The following is a 20,564-nucleotide window of genomic DNA, read 5'->3' on the forward strand; positions in this document are numbered from 1 at the left end:
CAGGTCAGGTGTTATCGTAGATTACGTCCGCAGCTCGTGGTCTTGCGGTAGCGTTCTTGCTTCCCGCGCACGGGGTCCCGGGTTCGATTCCCGGCGGGGTTAGTGATTTTCTCTGCCTCGTGATGACTTCATTATTATTTCATCATCATCATTGACTCGCAAGTCGCCGAAGTGGCGTCAACTAAAAAGGACTTGCAACACGGCGGCCGAACTTCCCCGCAATGCCATACGATCATTTCATTTCACGCCAGGGATGACGGAAAAGGTTGGTCACTGGCTTGATAAGCATCCATCCCGGAAACCATGGGAAATGCAAACAGGGAGCAAGTTGTTGGGCTCTAAAGACCACTGTGTCGAGCGCCCAGTTAATTCCGTCAGTAAATAATTTCTGCGTCTCTGCGGAACAAAGATGTACAAGCCTCCGAAAAGGCAGGAGGGCGACTGTGTGAGGGAAGCCCGCAGCAGAAGTGACGTACCGCGGAAGCGGTCTGGGAAGGTTGGCAGCTCCGGGAAGGTGGCCTGCGGTCAGGAAGAGGGGAAGCGGAGCTGCAGTCCGGCGGAAGCGACGGCACAGGTGGAGAGGCGGGGGCTGAGCCAGTGGTGTGCGTGTGTTTCAGCGTGCACACCTGGGACGAGGGCCGGCGCGTCGTGGCGGCCGTGGCGCGCCTGCTGGGACTGCACCCCGAGGCCTTCTCGCACGTCAGGTGAGTCTCACACAGACACAGAAGAAACGGGAACAGTGCTCAACACGAGCAAGTTACGGACAAAGTGAAAAAAATGGACATCCACATCTACACGAGCAAGCTGCAGTTCACACTCAAGTGCTTGGAAAACAGTTCATCGAACTACACTCAGACTCTCTGCCGTTCCACACTCTGACAGTGCGTGGGAAAAACGCACACTGAAGTCTTTCCGTAACACCTGTCATTTCTCTTATTTTAAAACGTTGATATACGATTCCTATGTACCAGGAGCGTTCAATAAGTAATGCAACTTATAGTTTACTGAAAGCAGGTTGGTTTTATTAAGGACTCCAGTACGCCATATTATTCCCCACGTTCTTTCTTTCGCTTACGCCATAGTCCCGCAGCGATCGCAGGGTCGGCGTGGTTACAACGGATTTGGCAAGGTTAGTTTTAAGGGTGGCCGGATGCCCTTCCTGCCGCCACCCGTACCCACCAGGACGGAATCAGTGTACCCCAACTGTCTGTGTTGAGCGTAAATCGTGAAATAGTGCGGACGTCTGGCAAATGTCTGCGACGCGTGTAACTGAGGCGGAACGTGGGGACCAGCCCGGTAATCACATAGCGGGATGTGGAAAACCACCTAAAAATCACATCCAGACTGGCCGGCACACCGTCCCCCGTCGTTAATCTGGCGGGCGGATTCGATCCGGGGCCGGCGCGCCTACCCGAGTGCAGGAAGCAGCGCGTCAGCGATCTCGGCTACCCTGACGAGTCAGCCATATTATTCCCCACTATTCTCCAATATAACCTTCCTTCAATGCGGCGACCTCTCTGGGAGAGACTATATACCCGCATAACACTACTCTACTGGCCGACGTCGGAACCAACTACTTGCTGCACCAACAGTCTCCCTCGTAACCCGCAAGCGGTTCCGCACGTAAGGTCCTTCGTTGCTCTGCATGGTCTTCTGTTTGGAGGCGATGAACCCAGCAGGTACACACCTTTAAGGGCGGTAGGACGTCAAACGGGCCGACTTGAAGCTGGAGGACATTTTAATTTCCACTACCTATACTTTTACAAATAAATTCATAAAACTTTGTCAGCATGACCAGGAAGGATTCAGGATTTACATTCATAGCAGTGGAAGTTCTGAAACATAACAAAACAAATTTTTTGTGCTTGTGAAATTTCATTTTTTCACCTACTATTGGCTGCATTTCTAGCTATAGGTACACTTTTCTTCATAAGTGAGAAAGATTCTTCGATGAATTTTGCACAGCATACAAATCATTGTATTGTATGTATTGTATGTTAACCGGGGACCTAGAAACGACGGAGAGGCTCTGTCCCCGCCGCAGCCGCAGTGATCCACAACCCCACGACGACTACCGCAGTCCACTTCACCAATCCGCCGCCCCGATCGTTATTGTGCGGTTCGGCCCCCGGTGGACCACCCAGGGAACGTCTCACACCAGACGAGTGGAACCCCTATGTTTGCGTGGTAGAGTAATGGTGGTGTACGCGTACGTGCAGAACTTGTTTGCGCAGCAATCGCCGACATAGTGCAACTGAGGCGGAATAAGGGGAACCAGCCCGCATTCGCCGAGGCAGATGGAAAAAGGGCGGATTCGTGCCGGGGACCAGGCGCTCCTTCCCGCCCGGAAAGCCGTGCGTTAGACAGCACGGCCAACCAGGCGGGCATACAAATCATACTTACAGGTGTATGAAACTCCAGAATTTTCTGAATCTATTAAAAACTGTCGTAAAAGTTGAAATATTTAACTATAAAATTTGAGTTTTTTTCTTAACATGAAGTTTAAAATGTAACGGCTGATTCATTTTTTCATAAATTAAATAAATTCTAGAGTTTCATACACCTGTAAGTATGGTTTGTGTATCGTGCAAAATTTATCCAAGAATCTCTCTTACTTATGAGGAAAAGTGTACCTGTAGCATAAAATGCAGCCAATAGTAAGTGAAAAAAAAATGATGAAATTTCACATGTACATAAAATTTATTTTGTTTTGCTTTTTAACTTCCAATGCTATGATTGTGAATCCTGAATCCTTCCTGGTCATGCTGACAAAGTTTTATGAATTTATTTATAAAAGTAAATTAAAATGTCCTGCAGTGCCTCTCCTGCTCCAAGTCGACCCGTTTGACGTCCTACCCTCCTTAAGTAACACAACTCGTGAACAAGTGTGTCAGCACTACCAAAAGAGACATCGAGGTGCGCAGCGAGGTGTTCGATTGTGATCTGTCGATCACCTCGAATGAGACTGTCCGCACGTTCCAACATTGCACGATCACAGTTGTGTGCGATCGGTCGGCACGCGGGAGATCGGACGGGTTTGCGCGACTTTGTTGCGATGGTGACGGACGCCTCGCCCAGAGACTCAAAGTGCTTTTGTTCACTGCCAGATCTTCGTAGCCATTCTGCAAGCGCCTACGAATATCTGCGATGCTCTGATTTTCCTCCAAAAGAAACTCAATGACAGCTCTCTGCTGGGAACTCGCCTTCGTTAAAGACGCTATTTTGAAGGCTACGTAAAGCGCACCACCCATCGGAACTTTGTGAAACTATACGGACTGAAGCGGGAATATTTGCCGATGACCCACAACAAATTCCGCAATTTTTCAACCGAAACTGGCCAAGCAAAAAAGGTGTTGCATTCCTTATTGAACGCCCCTCGTCGTTGGAGCATAACAAAATATTTTCGCTTTCATAGTAGAAAGTTGGTGACTGAAATTTCGTGAACAAATCTCGTTGCAACGAAAAACGACTTTGGCTTCATGTTTTACACCTCAACTTCGTAAAATAACCGTGACACTCTCTCCCTTATTTCGGGTAGTATAAGACGAGCTGCCCTTCTTTGAACTTTTTCGATGTCCTCCGTCGATTCTAACTGAAGGATCTAATACCCGCACAGCAATACTCCAGAAGAGGGCGCAAAAGCGTAGTTTAGGCAGTCTCTTTAGTGCATTTGTTGCATTTTCAAATTGATCTGTCATAAAATCGTTTTTTGGTTTGCCTTCCCCACGACATTATCTATGTGATCTTTCCAGTTTAAGTCGTTCGTAATTGTCATCCTTAGATACCTAATTAAATTGACAGCCTTTTAATTTGTGTGATTTATCGTGTAACCGAATTTTAAGGGATTCCTTTAAGTACTCATTTGGATGATCTCAAGCATTTTATTGTTTAGAGAGAGTTCCAATTTTCACACCATGCAGATCTCATGTCTAAATCATTCAAATAGTTTTGGTCTTGTGATGACTTCACTATGGATTAAACGACAGCAAACAATCTAAGAGAACTTCTCAGATTGTCTCTTAAATTGTTTATACAGATTACGAACAGCAGAGGGTCTATAATACTTCCTTGTGGAATGCCAGATATCACTACTGTTATTACGAACTGTGATCTTTATGACCGGAAATCATGAATACTGCCGCACAACTGCGACGATACTCCATAGGCATGCAATATGATTAGAAGCCTCTTGTGAATTCTGGAAATCTAGAAATATGGAATAAATTGTAGATCCTCTGTCGATAGCACTCACTACTTCGTGTGAGCAAAGAGCCAGTTGTGTTTCACAAGAACGATATCTTCTAACTTCGTGCTGGCTATGAGACAACAGGCCTTTCTTTTTCTCCCGAGGCAGTTCAAAATGTCCGAACACAGAATATGTTCCAAAATCCTTCAGAAAATCGGCGTCAGTGATGTGGATCTGTAATTCAGGAGGTTATTTCTATTTCCTTTTCTTGTGTATTGGCTTTGCTGTTCTTAGGTAAAGATCGGTCTTCCAGCGATCGGTTGTATATTTTCGCTAAATATTACGTTAGAACGAGCTTAAAGGAACCTAACTGGTATACAGTCTGAACCGGAACGCGGCTTTATTAAGTAATTGAGTTGGTTCGTTACACCGAGTGTATATCTCAGTCAGCTCACATGGACACTTTGCAAAAACTGAAGAGTTCCATCAAGTCCAAACGCGAAGGAATGTTGATGGACGAAGCCCGTAGACATCTCTCATACAGTCTCGAGCTCTCTATATGCGATTTCCATTTTTGGAGCCCAGAAGAAAAATATTCGCGGTAGTCGATTTTCTTCGGGCGAACAGGTGCACGCCGGGGTCAATCAAGGTTCCGTAGGCAACCGAAAACATTTCTCCATGAAGGTACTGACTGTCTTGTCTCACAGTGGGATAAATTTATTAACAGTGATTGCTATTACTTTTGAATTAATAAACAGTTTACTTATTTTTTTCCCATCTGCCTCCCTCTTATAGTAGTAGAGGCCAAAAACTGCAGGTCAGGAAATAGTCAGCAATTTATTTCTTAGTACAATTTAATTAGTGTATTGGGCCAAGTGAGGAGAAATAGAATAATTGCCGCAGGATGCCAAACATGGAGCAACGTCTTAAATAAATCGAATGATTGATGACCATGAAAGTGGAAATTTGGCTCCTGGAAAACAACTGTTAACAAAGGATATCTTTTAGAATTATTTATTTTTCGCCTTTTATACTTACATATCAGTGTAACTGACTGTGAATCAAACATCAGTTTCGTTCTTTATGTGGAGCGCTAGGGAACCACTTTACTACCGTTACTTTAAAATATATGATATGCATACATACCAATCTAAAATTCAAATGCTTTTAATTATTTCCTTATACTATTTAACCGCCATGCCACTCACTTTTACTGCGCCATTTGATATGTTCTTGGTTTTGCTTCACAATTTAAAGTTCTGTCGAATTTAAATTATAACGCATTTTAATCTAAAATACTATTAATACATAGCAACCCGCATCTTCTTCCCATAGGATCCATGCCTCAAGAGTCTATCCTCTCTCCACAGATATATACCCTTTGCACTGCCGCCAATTTAGCAGCACTTTCCTATACCTTCCAGAAATTCTAACGAGCCTCCTGTTCTCACTGAACCAGTTCATCTTTGGGGCAGTCTATTGCAGTTCAAGATAAACGCAATTGTCATAGAACGACCCACTACGGCTTCCACTTTAATTTACAACCACCCTCTCCAACTAACACATTAAAATGCGTCACACTAAATAGAAACCGTGAACTAATATAATACTCCCACCCATCACCCATCCAAGAGAAATCGCACAATGAACTATAACTATTAATGAGCCTAACGTCGAGACAATGCCCCTTCTCCTTCCTCCACACCCACAAAGCCTTAACTCAATTGATCCACACTTGTGCAAACACTACTTGGGTAAATGTTTTCCCGAAATCCTATCACTCCCTCTGATTTCTCGAACACCGTTCTCGCTGCCTTGCTGTTCACACCAACTTACAATCCTTAACAAGAATCTTTATTTGTCACTTCCTATTATCATTCTTGTCTATCCACATTAAAACCCATGTATAACCTCCACATCCTGTGAACTTGGTTGCATTGTTTCTCCTTAATATCTCCAACCACAACAATCTGCTGCTCCTATTCTTACATGTTCCCTTCCCCACTCCTCTCTTTCTCTTTCCAAATCCTCAGATCGGGAGAATTACCGCACCTCCATCTTGGACCAAACAATCCGTCACACAAGAACCATACCTCCACCAAATCCACTCCATATCTTACCATGGTGTCTAGTGTGGTGTTGTAGCCGTGTTCTTATTGTCGTTAATGATAATGATGATGACAGTGATGATGAAGGGAGGATAATGATGACGATGTTGATGAAAGGAGGAGAGCGAAACTCGATGCCACCACATAGTCGGCTCATTTCGTATAGCACCAAGGAGGCCTCCAAGCCTAACACATCCAACTGACGGACGGTTCGCCATGTCCTCTCTGAATGGGACACTGTAGAGGAATTTGACATAACGTCTGGGGATCAGGTATTTTACACCACCATCACTTCTCCCCTTGAGGGTGAAACTTAGGTCTTACAATTTTGTCACCATCGCAAGTCGGACCAGCTACCCCTGTACCGAACTCCAGCTTACAAGCATGTGTTAACCATTTTGCCTGTAGATAACAGTAAAATCAATAGTCTGAACACATGAATTTTTGATGTGTTTGGCTTCGTATACAACTTCAGTGTCGTCAGTTAAATTAACTTGAAAACAAGAAATACATGTATTACATTCATTAATAACTGTAGAACATTCGCTTCTGTTTCAATACATGTCCTAGCTAAATAATAAAACGTGAAAGCTTTATTTTCAAGTAATTTATTGTCAAGTCAATCAAGTCAATTCTGAATTCTTGTAAAACGCATCTAAAGCTGAAAGAGTAATCAGCTGGGAATTTTTGTGTCGTGTGTTTTCCTCATCCACGTCATGAATAGAATGTAACGTGTTGCATTATCAAAACTCAGATCTACAACCAAGATCAAACACTGAAATATTCAAGCTTATAAACCCAATAAATGAAATAAAAATACATGAATATTATGCACAACCTTTGTTTGGTTTATTTTTATTTCACTCAAGATGTTACGATATAAATAGACTTACTACTGTGAAGCTTCATGCATCTGCAAGAGAGAGCTGAAAATGGGGACAGTGTGAAAGTTCTTTCACTGTCGCAAGATTCTGCAGGTGAATGAGTAGAGCACCACAGTCTTCTTTCAGTGAGTTCCTCTTCTATTTCAGTTTCACCATGAGGACGCGTTTCAGAAATTCCAAATACTATTTGGCAATCTGATGTTTATAGTAGAGCTCATGCGTAACCCCATAGTGCCCAAATTAATTTTTTGGTAATTTCTTTATTTATTACTTTTACCTTGTACGATATATGTAATGCCGAGCACTGTTGACAGCAACATACGTTTATATGAAGAGGTTACACATTTTTTAGTCAGTGAAATAAATTATACAAGAGACAGATCAGAAATCAAAAACAAAAACCTTGTATGATAAGCAGCAAAACATTCAAAACACAGTACCACATTGCATTTCTTGCACTGGATAAGTGGTGGTGTCATACAGTTTATTGGAAAACCTCGTCTTCTTTTGAGTTGGTCCAACATATCCTCTTCTTTTGAGTTGGTACAGTTTCACAATCAGATAGTTCATTCCATCAAACTGGAGCTCATCTACCACAGTACTGGAGTGTGCGTTTGTCCAGGTCCTTTTAGGGGCGTTGCATATCTCTTGAAATACACTTGCACATTTTCTCCTCGAAAATTTACGCGAGAGATTGTATTTCCATTTTTCCAGTGGAGTAGCTAGGCATCGTGTGCAGCGACATCCAATAACCAACTGAAAAAAACCCAATCCCATTTTCTGTTATAGATATTTGTCCCGTACTCAGTCACATTTTGATCAATGTGAACAATTCCATCTATGTGCTTGTTGTATTCCGTCAGATTGGAAGGTAGAGGAACTTCGGCGTGTTTTCCTTGAACGCTGAGAACATTAGATCCTGTTGTATTTTATGATGCAGAAACAAAGGAATTTTCATGCCATTTGCACAGAAACAGACCACTGTTTGCGCTAGAATGAATGATACCTCTTTCATATTTCTGTTTCCTTCTTCTTTGGAAGCGAACATTTTTGAAGAACTCAAATTACTCTCACGATTCCGGTGCCCCCGAAACCTTCTTCTCTAAGAACAGTTGACAAATTGGAACTTGTAAACGGGATGTCAAAATAGAAGTCAAAATGGAAGTAAAAATTATTATAGTACTGTCATTAAGCTAAGTGTTACTATTACGTAACGCTGAAAATGTAGTACGTGTCCCTCTGATACAAATGATATCGCATAAATTTCAATAAATGACATGTGATTGCTGGTTTCTTAATTTAATTTAAAATGTTTGAATCTAAAGGACAAAATGTTTTAATTGTTATATTTACTCTGAATCCATGGTGGGACGAAATTCTGGTTGTAGAAAAAATATTTGAATTCAGTTTCCAGTTGTTCCCGGTACTGAAATGCTTCTCATATATACTAAAATAAGACTGAAAGAATAGTGTTCATTAATCCTTAAATAAGCATAAGAAAAGTATAGAAGTGCATTGTTGTCTAAACTTTATTTAACTCCAGTCCTGCCACTTGTACCACTAATGTAACGCTGGGAGCTAATGGTTAATAACATGGCCCCTGCACAAAAACCTGAGCTCCAGAAACACTCTCCTGAGTTTAAATACTTCCACTGGCCACCAAACTCCCCAGGATTTAACATTATTGAGCATATCCGTGATGCCTTGCAAAGTGCCGTTCAGAAGAGATCTCCATCCCCTCGTACTCTTACGGATTTATGGACAGCCCTGCAGGATTCATAGTGTCAGCCACCCCCACACTACTTCAAACGTTAGTCGAGTCCATGCAACGTCGTGTTGCGGCACTTCTATGAGCTCGCGGGGCCCCTGCACGATATTAGGCAGGTGTACCAGTATCTTTGACTCTTCAGTGTACATTGCCAGCCTCGTAGTAAGCAAGATTGTTTGCTATGATAAATTTTTACCCCTATTTTATTTTAGGATATTTCCTTCTGGTCGTGTGTAATCGATCTGATTTTGCTTTGGCTGATCCTTTGTTTATGCAACTATTTCTTCTTCGGTACTCTAGTGGGGAAGTATTTATTTTGGACGTCCATATTTGTCGAGTTATTGGTTGTACTGACATAACCTATTAATACGATCATTCACAGATTCGCTAGCTGTACCTTACAAGTTATATATCTGTTTGCGCTTAGGCTTTATTTATCGCTGTGAGCCCCATTCTATGTTTACAAGGGGCTCCCTCCATTACCGTTATTCTGTCCGCTAATACACCGCCTATACAGCACATGCCAAGATATTTTATGCGTAGCCCTACCCTAATACTAATACTTGACATATACAGGGTGGTCCATTGATAGTGACCAGGCCAAATATCTCACGAAATAAGCATCAAACGAAAAAACTACAAAGAACGAAACTCGTCTAGCTTGAAGGGGGAAACCAGATGGCGCTATGGCTGGCGCGCTAGATGGCACTGCCATAGGTCAAACGGATATCAACTGCGTTTTTTAAAATAGGAACCCCCATTTCACATTACATATTCGTGTAGTACGTAAAGAAATATGAATGTTTTAGTTGGACCACTTTTTTCGCTTTGTGATAGATGGCACTGTAATAGTCACGTAAGTACGTGGTATCACGTAACATTCCGCCAGTGCGGACGATATTTGTTTCGTGATACATTACCCGTGTTAAAATGGACAGTTTACCAATTGCGGAAAAGGTCGATATCGTGTTATTGTGATCAAAATGCCCAACGGGCGTGTGCTATGTATGCTGCTCGGTATCCTGGACGACATCGTCCAAGTGTCCGGACCGTTCGGCGGATAGTTACGTTATTTAAGGAAACAGGAAGTGTTCGGCCACATGCGAAAAGTCAACGACAACCTGCAACAAATGATGATGCCCAAGTAGGTGTTTTACCTGCTGTCGCGGCTAATCCCCACATCAGTAGCAGACAAACTGCGCGAGAATCGGGATTCTCAAAAACGTCGGTGTTGAGAATGCTACATCAACATCGATTGCACCCGTACCATATTTCTATGCACCAGGAATTGCACGGCGACGACTTTGAACGTCGTGTACAGTTGTGCCACTGGGCACAAGAGAAATTACGGGACGATGACAGATTTTTTGCACGCGTTCTATTTAGCGACGAAGCGTCATTCACCAACAGCGGTAACGTAAATCAGCATAATATGCACTATTGGGCAACGGAAAATCCACGATGGCTGCGACAAGTCGAACATCAGCGACCTTGGTGGGTTAATGTATGGTGCGGCATTATGGGAGGAAGGATAATTGGCCCCCATTTTATCGATAGCAGTCTAAATGGTGCAATATATGCTGATTTCCTACGTAATGTTCTACCGATGTTACTACAAGATGTTTCACCGCGTGACAGAATGGCGATGTACTTCCAACATGACGGATGTTCGGCACACAGCTCGCGTGCTGTTGAAGCGGTATTGAATAGCATATTTCATGACAGGTGGATTGTTCGTCGAAACACCATACCATGGCCCGTACGTTCACTGAATCTGACGTTCCCGGATTTCTTTCTGTGGGGAAAGTCGAAGGATATTTGCTATCGCGATCCACCGACAACGCCTGACAACATGCATCAGCGCATTGTCAATGCATGTGCGAAGATTACGGAAGGCGAACTACACGCTTTTGAGAGGAATGTCGTTACAAGTATTGCCAAATGCATTGAGGTTGACGGACATCATTTTGAGCATTTATTGCATTAATGTGGTATTTACAAGTAATAACACTGTAACAGCATGCGTTCTCAGTAATGATAAGTTCACAAAGGTACATGTATCACATTGGGACAACCGAAATAAAATGTTCAAACGTACCCACGTTTAGTATTTTAATTTAAAAAACGTACCTGTTACCAACTGTTCGTCTAAAATTGCGAGCCATATGTTTGTGACTATTACAGCGCCATCAATCACAAAGCGAAATAAGTGGTCCAATTAAAACAAAATATTTCTTTACGTACTAAACGGATATGTAATAAACAATGGGGGTTCCAAAAACGCATTTGATATCCGTTTGACCTATGGCAGCGCCACCTAGCGGGCCAACCAAAACGTCATCTGGTTTCCCCCTTGAAACTAGACAAGTTTCGTTCTTTGTAGTTTTTTCGTTTGACGCTTATTTCGTGAGATATTTGGCCCGGTCACAATCAATGGACCACGCTGTATATTGTCTGTTATTTCAGATATGTCTGAAAGTACAGACACCATTTTGATCCATTAGGCAGTATGAATTAAGACGCAAAGGAATTACAGACATTGGCTGCGAGTAGGCATTGATTGAAATCAATGGGAAAAGTTGCAAATTTGAGCGGGACTGTGTCTCCTGCTCACTAGGCAGACGCTCTGACCACTAAGCCATCAGGACACAGAGGTCATCGCAACTGCACGGACTAACCTAGCGCATCTCAACTTATCCACTCACTACTAATGTAGTGTCCGTTGCCCATTATCCTCATTATACGCGGCATTTCGCCGATTCCCTTCCAAGTTCGAGCTGCAAGTGGAAATTTCAATCTGGACACATGTCCTAGGCTGTGGTTAAGCCATCTCTCCGCAGCAGCCTTTATTCCAGAAGTGCTAGTTCTGCAGGTTTCGCAGGAGAGCTTCTGTGAAGTTTGGAAGGTAGGAGACGAGATATTGGCGGAGGTAAACCTGTAAGAAGGGTCGTGAGTCGCGCTTGGGTAGCTCTGTCGGTAGAGCACTTGCGCGCCAATGGTAAAGATTCCCAGTGCGAGTCTCCATCCAGCACACAGTTTTACTCGGCCAGGAAGTTACATACAGCGCACGCTCCCCTGCAGACTGAAAATTTCATTCTGTATATCATCTTCTTTTAAGAATTCTGCTATCAAATTGTACTTACTTATATCGAATCTGTAGAGTCAATTGTTAACAGTTGTTTGTAGTGGTAAACCCTTTGCATCCAATTTCCTTTACAGTACTGTTTGTGAATCCTTGTACTTAGTGCACGCCAGTATTGCATGATTCAGATCGTCCATGTTAGATCAGTGTAAAAGCGTACTGTATAGATTACACCGTATAATCAAATACTGAAATGAAACCACTGAAGAAAGTGCTTACAGTCAGCCGTCTGGCAATTTTTGAATTTTTTCAGTATCAGAATTTGACTAACGCAGTTCACACAGTAACTGCCATTTGCTTAACTGATGCCGTGTTGTCTCTTCTTCTTTTACGACATGCCGTTCTGCATCTCCGTAACGTTCGGCAGTGAAGTCCGAGAGTGATTCGTGTGTAATCTCAGCACGTCCGGTAGCTCGAATGTCTTACTGTTTCCAGAGATACATCCTTTTGTCTGAGTCGCAATAAACTGTATAGGGGTTACGTTCCAGTGGTACGGCTGTAACGTGGCGACATCACTCGCAGCCTTAGCCGTTTCATGAACAGTGTAGCAGTATACAACGTAAGCTTTAACCTGTTCAAGTAATCGGAGCTAAATTGCAATCTGGTCGACGTTGGCTCTCATTTCCACAGTCATTTTATGACTTACTTTCTTCGTGGTTTTTGTAGCCTGAATTCAACCGTGACGGTAGATGCAAATCGTTGTCCACAATAACAAGCTAGGGGGTTCTGTTTTCAGCAGCACATACTGGACCTTTTCTGAACACTTCATCATTCATGTTGTCACTATAATCTCCAGCAGGGTTTGGCTGAAAGTCACAAGAATCACACTCCATTAAAGCGCTATTACTACCTATACTGAAGTGACAAAGAAACTGGTATAGGCATGTGTATTCAAATACAGAGATATGTAAACAGGCAGAACACGACACTGCGGTCGGCAACGTGTGTATAAGACAACAAGTGTCTGGCGCAGTTGTTGGATCGGTTACTGCTGCTACATTGGCAGGTTATCAAGATTTAAGTGAGTTTGAACATGGTGTTATATTTGCTGCAGGAAAAACGGACACAGCATCTCAGAGGTAGCGATGAAATGGGGATTTTCCCGTATGACCATTCCACGAGTGTACCGTGATGCAGGTAGCTAGTAAAACATCAAATCTCCGACATCGCTGCTGCCGGAAAAAAGATCCTGCAAGAACGGGGCCATCTACGACTGAAGAGAAGTGCAACCGTTCCGCATATTGCTGCAGATTTCAATGCTGGACCATCAACGAGTGTCAGCGCGCAAACCATTCAAAGAAATATCATTGATATGAGCTTCGGCAGCCAAAGGCCCACTCGTGTATTTTTGATGACTTCACGACACAAAGCTTTACACCTTTCGAGATCAGGCATTACCTCTCATCACGGAAAACGCAGTGGCCGACGGTCTTCACTTAACGACCGAGGGCAGCAGCGTTTTCGTAGTTGTCTGTGTTAACAGACAAGCAGCACTGCATGAAATAACCCTGGAAATCAGTTTGGGACGTACGATGAACTTATCCGTTAGGACAGTGTTGCGAAATTTGGCGTTAATAGACATGGCAGCAGATGACCGTCGCGAGTGCCCTTGCTAACAGCACAACATCGCCTGCAGCGCTTCTCCGGGGCTCGCGACCATATCGATTGGAGCCTAGACGATTGGAAAACCGTGCCCTGTTCAGATCATTCCCGATTTCAGTTGACAAGAGTTGATGGTAGGGTTCGACTGTGGCGCAGACCCCACGAATCCATTGACCCAAGTCGTCAACAGGGCACTGTGCAAGCTGGAAATGGTTCCAAAATGACGTGAGCTGAGTTTATATGGAATGGACTGGATCCTCTTGTCCAATTGAACCGATCATTGACTGAAATGGTTATGTTCGGCTACTTGGAGACCATTTGCAGCCATTCATGGGTTTCTTGTTCCCAAACAACGATGTAATTTTTAAGGATGACAATGCACTGTGTCATTGGGAAATGATTTAGCCACCCAGATCGCCCGATACGAATACCATCTAACATTTATGCGACATAATTGAGAGATCAGTTCGTGCACAAAACCCTGCGCCGGCAACTCTCTCGCAATTATGGAGCCTAGATCCATATTTCTGCGGGGGACTTGCTAAGACATGTTGAGTCCATGCCACGTCGAGTTGCAGCACTACGGCGAACAATAGGAGGTCCGAGACGATATTAGGAGGTACCTCACCACTTTTGACACCTCAGTGTATTTGTAATGTTTGCAGCGTGGACAGTGAGGATGCTTTCTCAATAAAAATGGTACAAATGGCTCTAAGCACTATGGGATTTAACATCTGAGGTCATCAGTCCCCTAGACTTAGAACTACTTAAACCTAACTAACACACACATCCACGCCCGAGGCAGGATTCGAACCTGCGACCGTAGCAGCAGCGCGGTTCCGGACTTAAGCGCCTAGAACCGCGCGGCCACAGCGGCCGGCTCAATAAAAATAAAATGCGTCTATTCAACAAGCTTTATGATGAAAAATGAAAAGGTTTTGGTTCAAAAGGAAACTAAACAGCTTGCAGCAAGAACAGTAATTCTTATTGTAGCCCTTTCTATTTATATTAACTACCAGTGATGGCTCTGCTCCTTTTCAGGTACTTCCAGGGTCTATTCTCATCAGCGACACATTTTTCTCAAAATTTGTTTATTTATCTGGAGGAGTAACGGTTTCTGGTTGCGCCCCATTTGATTCACTAAATCTTCTAAAAGTCTGAAAGTTCACAAGCTGATGTTATAAATGTATAAAGAAAGGGTTTGAAGGCCTAGCCTTTGCAGGTGACATAGCAATAGTAAGTGAGACGGAAGAAGCCGCAAAGACACAACTCGACAACTTAAGTAAGGTAGCCAGAATGGTGGGACTGAGGATCGCCTATAACAAGACAAAGATATTAAACACCACTGCAAACTGGGAAACACCAGAAGGCACTGTGCAAATGTGGACAAATTTAAAAACCTGGGAGAATTTATAACAGGAAGGAACACGAGCAAGGAGGGAATAACAGAGAGGATAAAGAAGATGAGGTCAGCCTTCTGCATGACGAGAGAGGTATACAATAAAAAGAATATATTCACAGAGGCAAAGATAAGCCACTACAAGGCAACAGTGAGGAATGCAGTATTATATGCTGCTGAGACGATGACACTAGGAAGAAATGGGGCAGAGCAACTAGAGAAAGAAGAGAGGAAAATACTGAGAAAAATACTAGGTCCCAAAAGAGGTAGAGAGAGGTGGATGCGAAGACCTAGGGAAGAAATCAGACTCAAAAGGGCAAGGTTTGCTGGTCATGTAGTTAGGATGAGTATGGACAGAATGACGAAGAGAGTGTGGGAAACAACAGGGAGGACAAGGGGAAAGACAGGAACCAAGTGGATTGTTGAACTTCGGAAGGACTGTTTGGAACTGGGGATCAAGGTCGAAGGAAAGGAAAATTGGAGGAACAAATATACACCGACAAATATGCCGGAGATCAATGACAGAGAAGAATACAGGAAAAGATTAGAATGTCACCAGTGGAGCCGCCAGGAGAAACGGAAACTGAAGATCTCGGAAGAAGAGCGGTAGAGGAGAAGAGAAAGAATGGTTCTGGGAGAAGAAGAGGAAAATGCAGTCCACGAAGGGGCTACCCGTGGTCCTACAGAGGCCGTAACGCAAGAAGAAGAAGGAAAGGTTTGATGGCTGTTCCAGCTCACGTGTCCACCAGTGGGCAGGGGCTGGCAAGCAGTTGACGCCTGGGCTGTCACCGAGTGCGACAGTTATGGATCGGCCGAATGCAGGCGAGCAGGGTTGCCGAAGTGGTTCGCGCATGCGGTGAAATGCCTGTTATACGGCCGTCTGCCGGGCAACCTACACCAGCTGCGCCTGCCGGCGAGAGAGCTGAGAGGCTTTAGGCGGTGTCCGCGCCGTGATGGCAGCGTTGTAACAGCCTACTTTAAGTAGAGAGTCGGACATGTCAGAGTGCCAGTATCCCCTTGCTGACAAATTTTATGAAGATCAGCAGGATAATTATGCGTGTTTCCTCAATGTTCTGAGTCAGATGAAAACCATCTCCAGTGAAGAAATCTGTTATTGTTAGTTAAAATTTAAGCCCTGTTAGGATCCTCTATAGGCCTGCTATTCTCACCAGAATTCAATTACGGACTTTTTGACGTACAGGTAACAAGTACCAGTATACAGGGTGGAAAGTATTTAAACCGACAAAATCTGGGAGGTTGTAGGGGACATCAAAACAAATATTTTCCCTAATGTCATTTTTTCCTACGAGGATTATTTAAACCGTTGGAGGCCGTATTACGCTCTTCAGTTGATAGAGGCCGTATTGCGATCTTCAGTAGTTAGAGGGCGTATTACGCTCTTCAGTTGTAGGCACCACCAGTTTAGTAGTGCATTGTCTCCTATTACTAATGGAGCAATACACCTGGAGTGAGTACACTGATAAGGTTGGTGCGTACTACATAGCGCACCACAAAGGACGAGCTGCACAGCGGGTTTATCAACAACAATATCCTAATCGCCGTATCCCGCATCATACGACCTTTGATGCTGTGTACCAACGTCAGCGTGAGACCAAGTCATTTAGCAGATTACCTGGACAGGGATGCCGTCGCACAGTAAGAACGCTGGAATTTGAGGAAGCTGTCTTGCAGTATGTGGAGCGGGATCCTTCAATCAGCACTCGTGCAATTGCACGTCACATGGGGACGAATCAGACGAATGTGAGAACAGTCCTTCGAGAGTAATTGTTACTTCCATTTCACTTACAGCGTGTCCACAACCTGGAACCAGTTGATTATCCACCCAGAGAACAGTTTTCGCAGTGGTACCTGGAACAGCGTGAAATGCATCCTACATTTCCATCCTCTGTGTTGTTTACCGATGAAGCAACGTTCGGGCGTGATGGAGTCTTCAACGTGCATGTTTGGAGTGAGGATAACCCACATGCCACAGTTACTAGCGCTCTCAAGTGCGGTTCTTCGTTAATGTGTGGGTCGGTGTTGTTGGAGACTGTTTAATTGGGACGTATCTGCTACCCAGTTGTTGTCTCTAAAAAAAATGGAAAAGTGTTTGTTGGTTTAATTAATTTGCCGCCAGAGAAATGTTCCTCTACCGGTTTAAATACTCCTCATAGGAAAAAATGACATTAGGGAAAAATATTGTTTCGGTGTCCCCTAAAACCTCCCAGAGTTTGTCGGTTTAAATACTTTTCACCCTGTATAACCTGAAGTGACAAAAGTCTTGGCATACTTCCTAATATCGTGTCAGATCCTTAGTCCGGCGTAGTGCAGCAACTTGACATGGCATGAGCTAAAAAAGTCGTTGCAAGTCCCTTGCAGAAATATTGAACCATGCTGCCTCTACAGCCGTCAATAATTGCGAAAGTGTTGCACGTACAGCATTTTGTGCAGGAATTGACCTCTTGATTATGCCCCATACTGTTCGATGGGATTCACGTTGGGCGATCTGGATGGCCAAATCATTCGCTCGAACTATCCAGAATGTTCTTCAAACCAATCACGAACAACTGTGATCAGGTGACATGACGCATTGTCATCCATAACAATTCCATCGTTGTTTGGAAACATGAAGTCCATGACCGGCTGCAAATGGTCTCCAAACATAGCCATTTGCAGTCAGTGATCGGTTCAGTTTGGGACAGGAGAACTCAGTGCATACCGTGTAACGTCAGCCCACACTACTACGGAGCCACCACCAGCTTGCACAGTGCCTTTTTGACAATTTGGATCAGTGGCTTCGCGGGGTCTGCGCCACACTCGGTCTTACCAGCTGAAATCTGGAAAATCAGACCAGGCCACGGTTTTCCAGTCGTCCAGGGTCCAAGTGATGTGGTCACCAGCTCAAGAGAAGCGCTGCAGGCTGTGTCGTGCTGTTAGCAGAGGCACTCGGGTCGCTCGTCTACTGCCACAGTCCATTAACGCCAGATTTTTGTCGCACTGTCCTAATGGATGCGTTCGTCGTACGTCGCACATTGATTTCCGCATTTGTTTCAGGCAGTGTTGCTTGTCTGTTAGTACTGACAACTCCACGCAAACGCCGCTGTTCAAGATCGTTAAGTGAAGGCCGTCCGGCACTGCATTGTCGATGGAGAAATGTAATGTTGAAATTCGGTACTCTCGGCACACTCTTGACACTATGGATACCGGAATACTGAATTCCTTGACGATTTCCGAAATGAAATGTCCCATTCGTCTAGCTCCAACTACCAAGTCTGTTAATTGCCGCCATAATCACTCCAGACACCTTTTCTCGTGAATCACTTGAGTACAAATGACAGCTCCGTCAATGCATTGCCCTTTTACACCTTGTGTACACGATAATGCCGCCATCTGTCCACTTGCATGTCGCTACCACATGACTTTTGTCACCTTACTGTAGAATCATATTTTATTCGAGGAAAATCATTTTTGTTTCCTCTCCCAAAATCAATTAAATATTTCAGAGCAGATGAAGAGTGTTATTCTTTCGTACCTATCTCAAAATACTGTAGCGGTGAGTGTTTTTTTTTTTTAAGTTTCGTATCGTTTTTAGTTTTAGTTATGTCATGTTCCGTAAATCATTTTCCCGATTATTTTATCGATATGATGTGGAACAAGTCAGATTTCAGAATATACGAGGGCGGTTCAGAAAGTAACCTCCGATTGGTCACAGTGCGGGTTGTGGGGGGAGTATCGACGCCATCTGTGCGTTCACGCACTCAACAGGTCAGTCGGCATCAAGCCGTGGTCGAGTGAACGTCGTACCTGCGCTAGTTTAGTTTTTGTGGCAGTTTGAAATGTGTGCTGCAATAGAAAACCCCGCCAAATGTGAAGTGCGTGCTGTCATAAGGTTTTTTACAGCCAAAGGATATTCTGCAGCAGCTATTCATCGTGAGCTTTGTGCCGTGTACGGACCAAGAGTTATGAGTGAAGGAGTTGTCCGTGAATGGGTATGTTTATTTAAAAGTGGACGAGAAAACGTTCATGATGAAGAGAGGAGTGGTAGACCATCATTGGTGACTGACGAACTCGTTCAGACAGTTGATGCAAAAGTTCGTGAAAATCGACGTTTCTCAATGTCGGAGTTGGCTACTGGTTTTCCACACATTTCTAAGACTCTCTTGTACGAGATAGTGACAGCAAGATTGGGTTACCGTAAGTTCTGTGCACGATGGGTGCCCAAAATTCTTACCGACCACCACAAAACTCAAAGAATGGCCTCTGCATTAGACTTTCTGTCACGTTATGAGGACGAAGGAGAACCATTGTTAAACAGAATCGTGACCGGTGACGAAACCTGGATTAAGTACGTGAACCCTGAGACAAAAGAACAATCAAAGATGTGGGCACATTCAAATTCGCCTACCAAACCAAGAAAAGCCTCGCAAGATTTTTCTGCCAGAAAACTGATGGCAACGGTGTTTTGGGATGCCAAAGGGGTGTTGTTGGTTGAATTCATGGAACGTGGTACGACCATTAATCAAGACGTGTACTGTGAAACAATAAAAAAGTTACGACGGGCTATACAGAACAAACGCCGTGGTATGCTGACTTCCGGTATCGTTTTTTTGCACGATAACGCCCGTCCTCACTCTGCTCGCAGAACAACGGCCCTTCTTGAGTCCTTCAAGTGGGATGTTATCAACCATCCACCTTACAGCCCAGACCTGGCGCCAAGTGATTATCACCTCTTCATGCATTTGAAGAAATGGCTCGGGTCACAGCGGTTTGATGACGACGAAGAGCTCAAAGATGCGGTCACAGGCTGGCTCCAGGCACAAGCGGGTGATTTTTATGCAGAAGGAATTTCAAAGCTTTTGAAGAGATACGATAAGTGCCTCAATCGCTATGGAGACTATGTAGAAAAATAGTGCAAAGATGTAGTTGTAAGATGTATATATTAAAATATTTTTATTTAACTTGGTGTATTTTTTTAAATCAACCGGAGGTTACTTTCTGAACGGCCCTCGTATATACACACATAAATAGTGCTAATATTAATGTTACAGAAATGTTTAGTTCTACAGGTGCAACTGCATTTAGAGGTACAATTTTTTATTTATTTATTTATTTATTTATTGCCATTTCTGAAACAGAAACTCGACCATGGGGTAAAAGGAGTTTTCCAAAATAAATGATTGTAAGCTAGATTTATAACTTGATCTGCTACCTGCCAGACACTTTATATTGTTGGTCAAATGATCAAAGACTTTTGTTGCTGAATAATGTACTCCTTTTTGAGCAACGGCTTCAATAACGGATGGGAAAGGTCATTTAATAATGTATTCTAATTGGTTCATTATTTTGACTTTTGTTCCCGTGGAAATCGTTGAATATGAGTGAATTAGATCTTTAGGGTTTTAGGGTTGGAGATGTTGGAGATCAGGAGTCATAGTGCAGTTTGTCATTGTACACATAACTCTAGAGTATAGACCA

At 43.6% G+C, this 20,564-nt stretch overlaps 1 protein-coding gene across 2 annotated transcripts in view; it reads left to right on the forward strand.

Annotated features, from left to right (window-relative positions):
- LOC126253306 (receptor-type tyrosine-protein phosphatase N2) overlaps positions 1–20,564 on the forward strand; it is a 449,946-nt gene that overhangs the window by 348,718 nt on the left and 80,664 nt on the right. The window contains exon 12 of one of the 2 annotated variants that reach the window (XM_049954535.1): positions 618–704. The exons of the other annotated variant lie outside the window; for it this stretch is intronic. Within the exon in view, the coding sequence (XP_049810492.1) occupies positions 618–704 (87 nt within the window). The remainder of the gene's footprint in view (positions 1–617; positions 705–20,564) is intronic. 2 annotated transcript variants of the gene reach the window in all.

The sequence above is a fragment of the Schistocerca nitens genome, chromosome 4 (assembly GCF_023898315.1).
Source record: "Schistocerca nitens isolate TAMUIC-IGC-003100 chromosome 4, iqSchNite1.1, whole genome shotgun sequence".
Lineage (NCBI taxonomy): Eukaryota > Metazoa > Arthropoda > Insecta > Orthoptera > Acrididae > Schistocerca > Schistocerca nitens.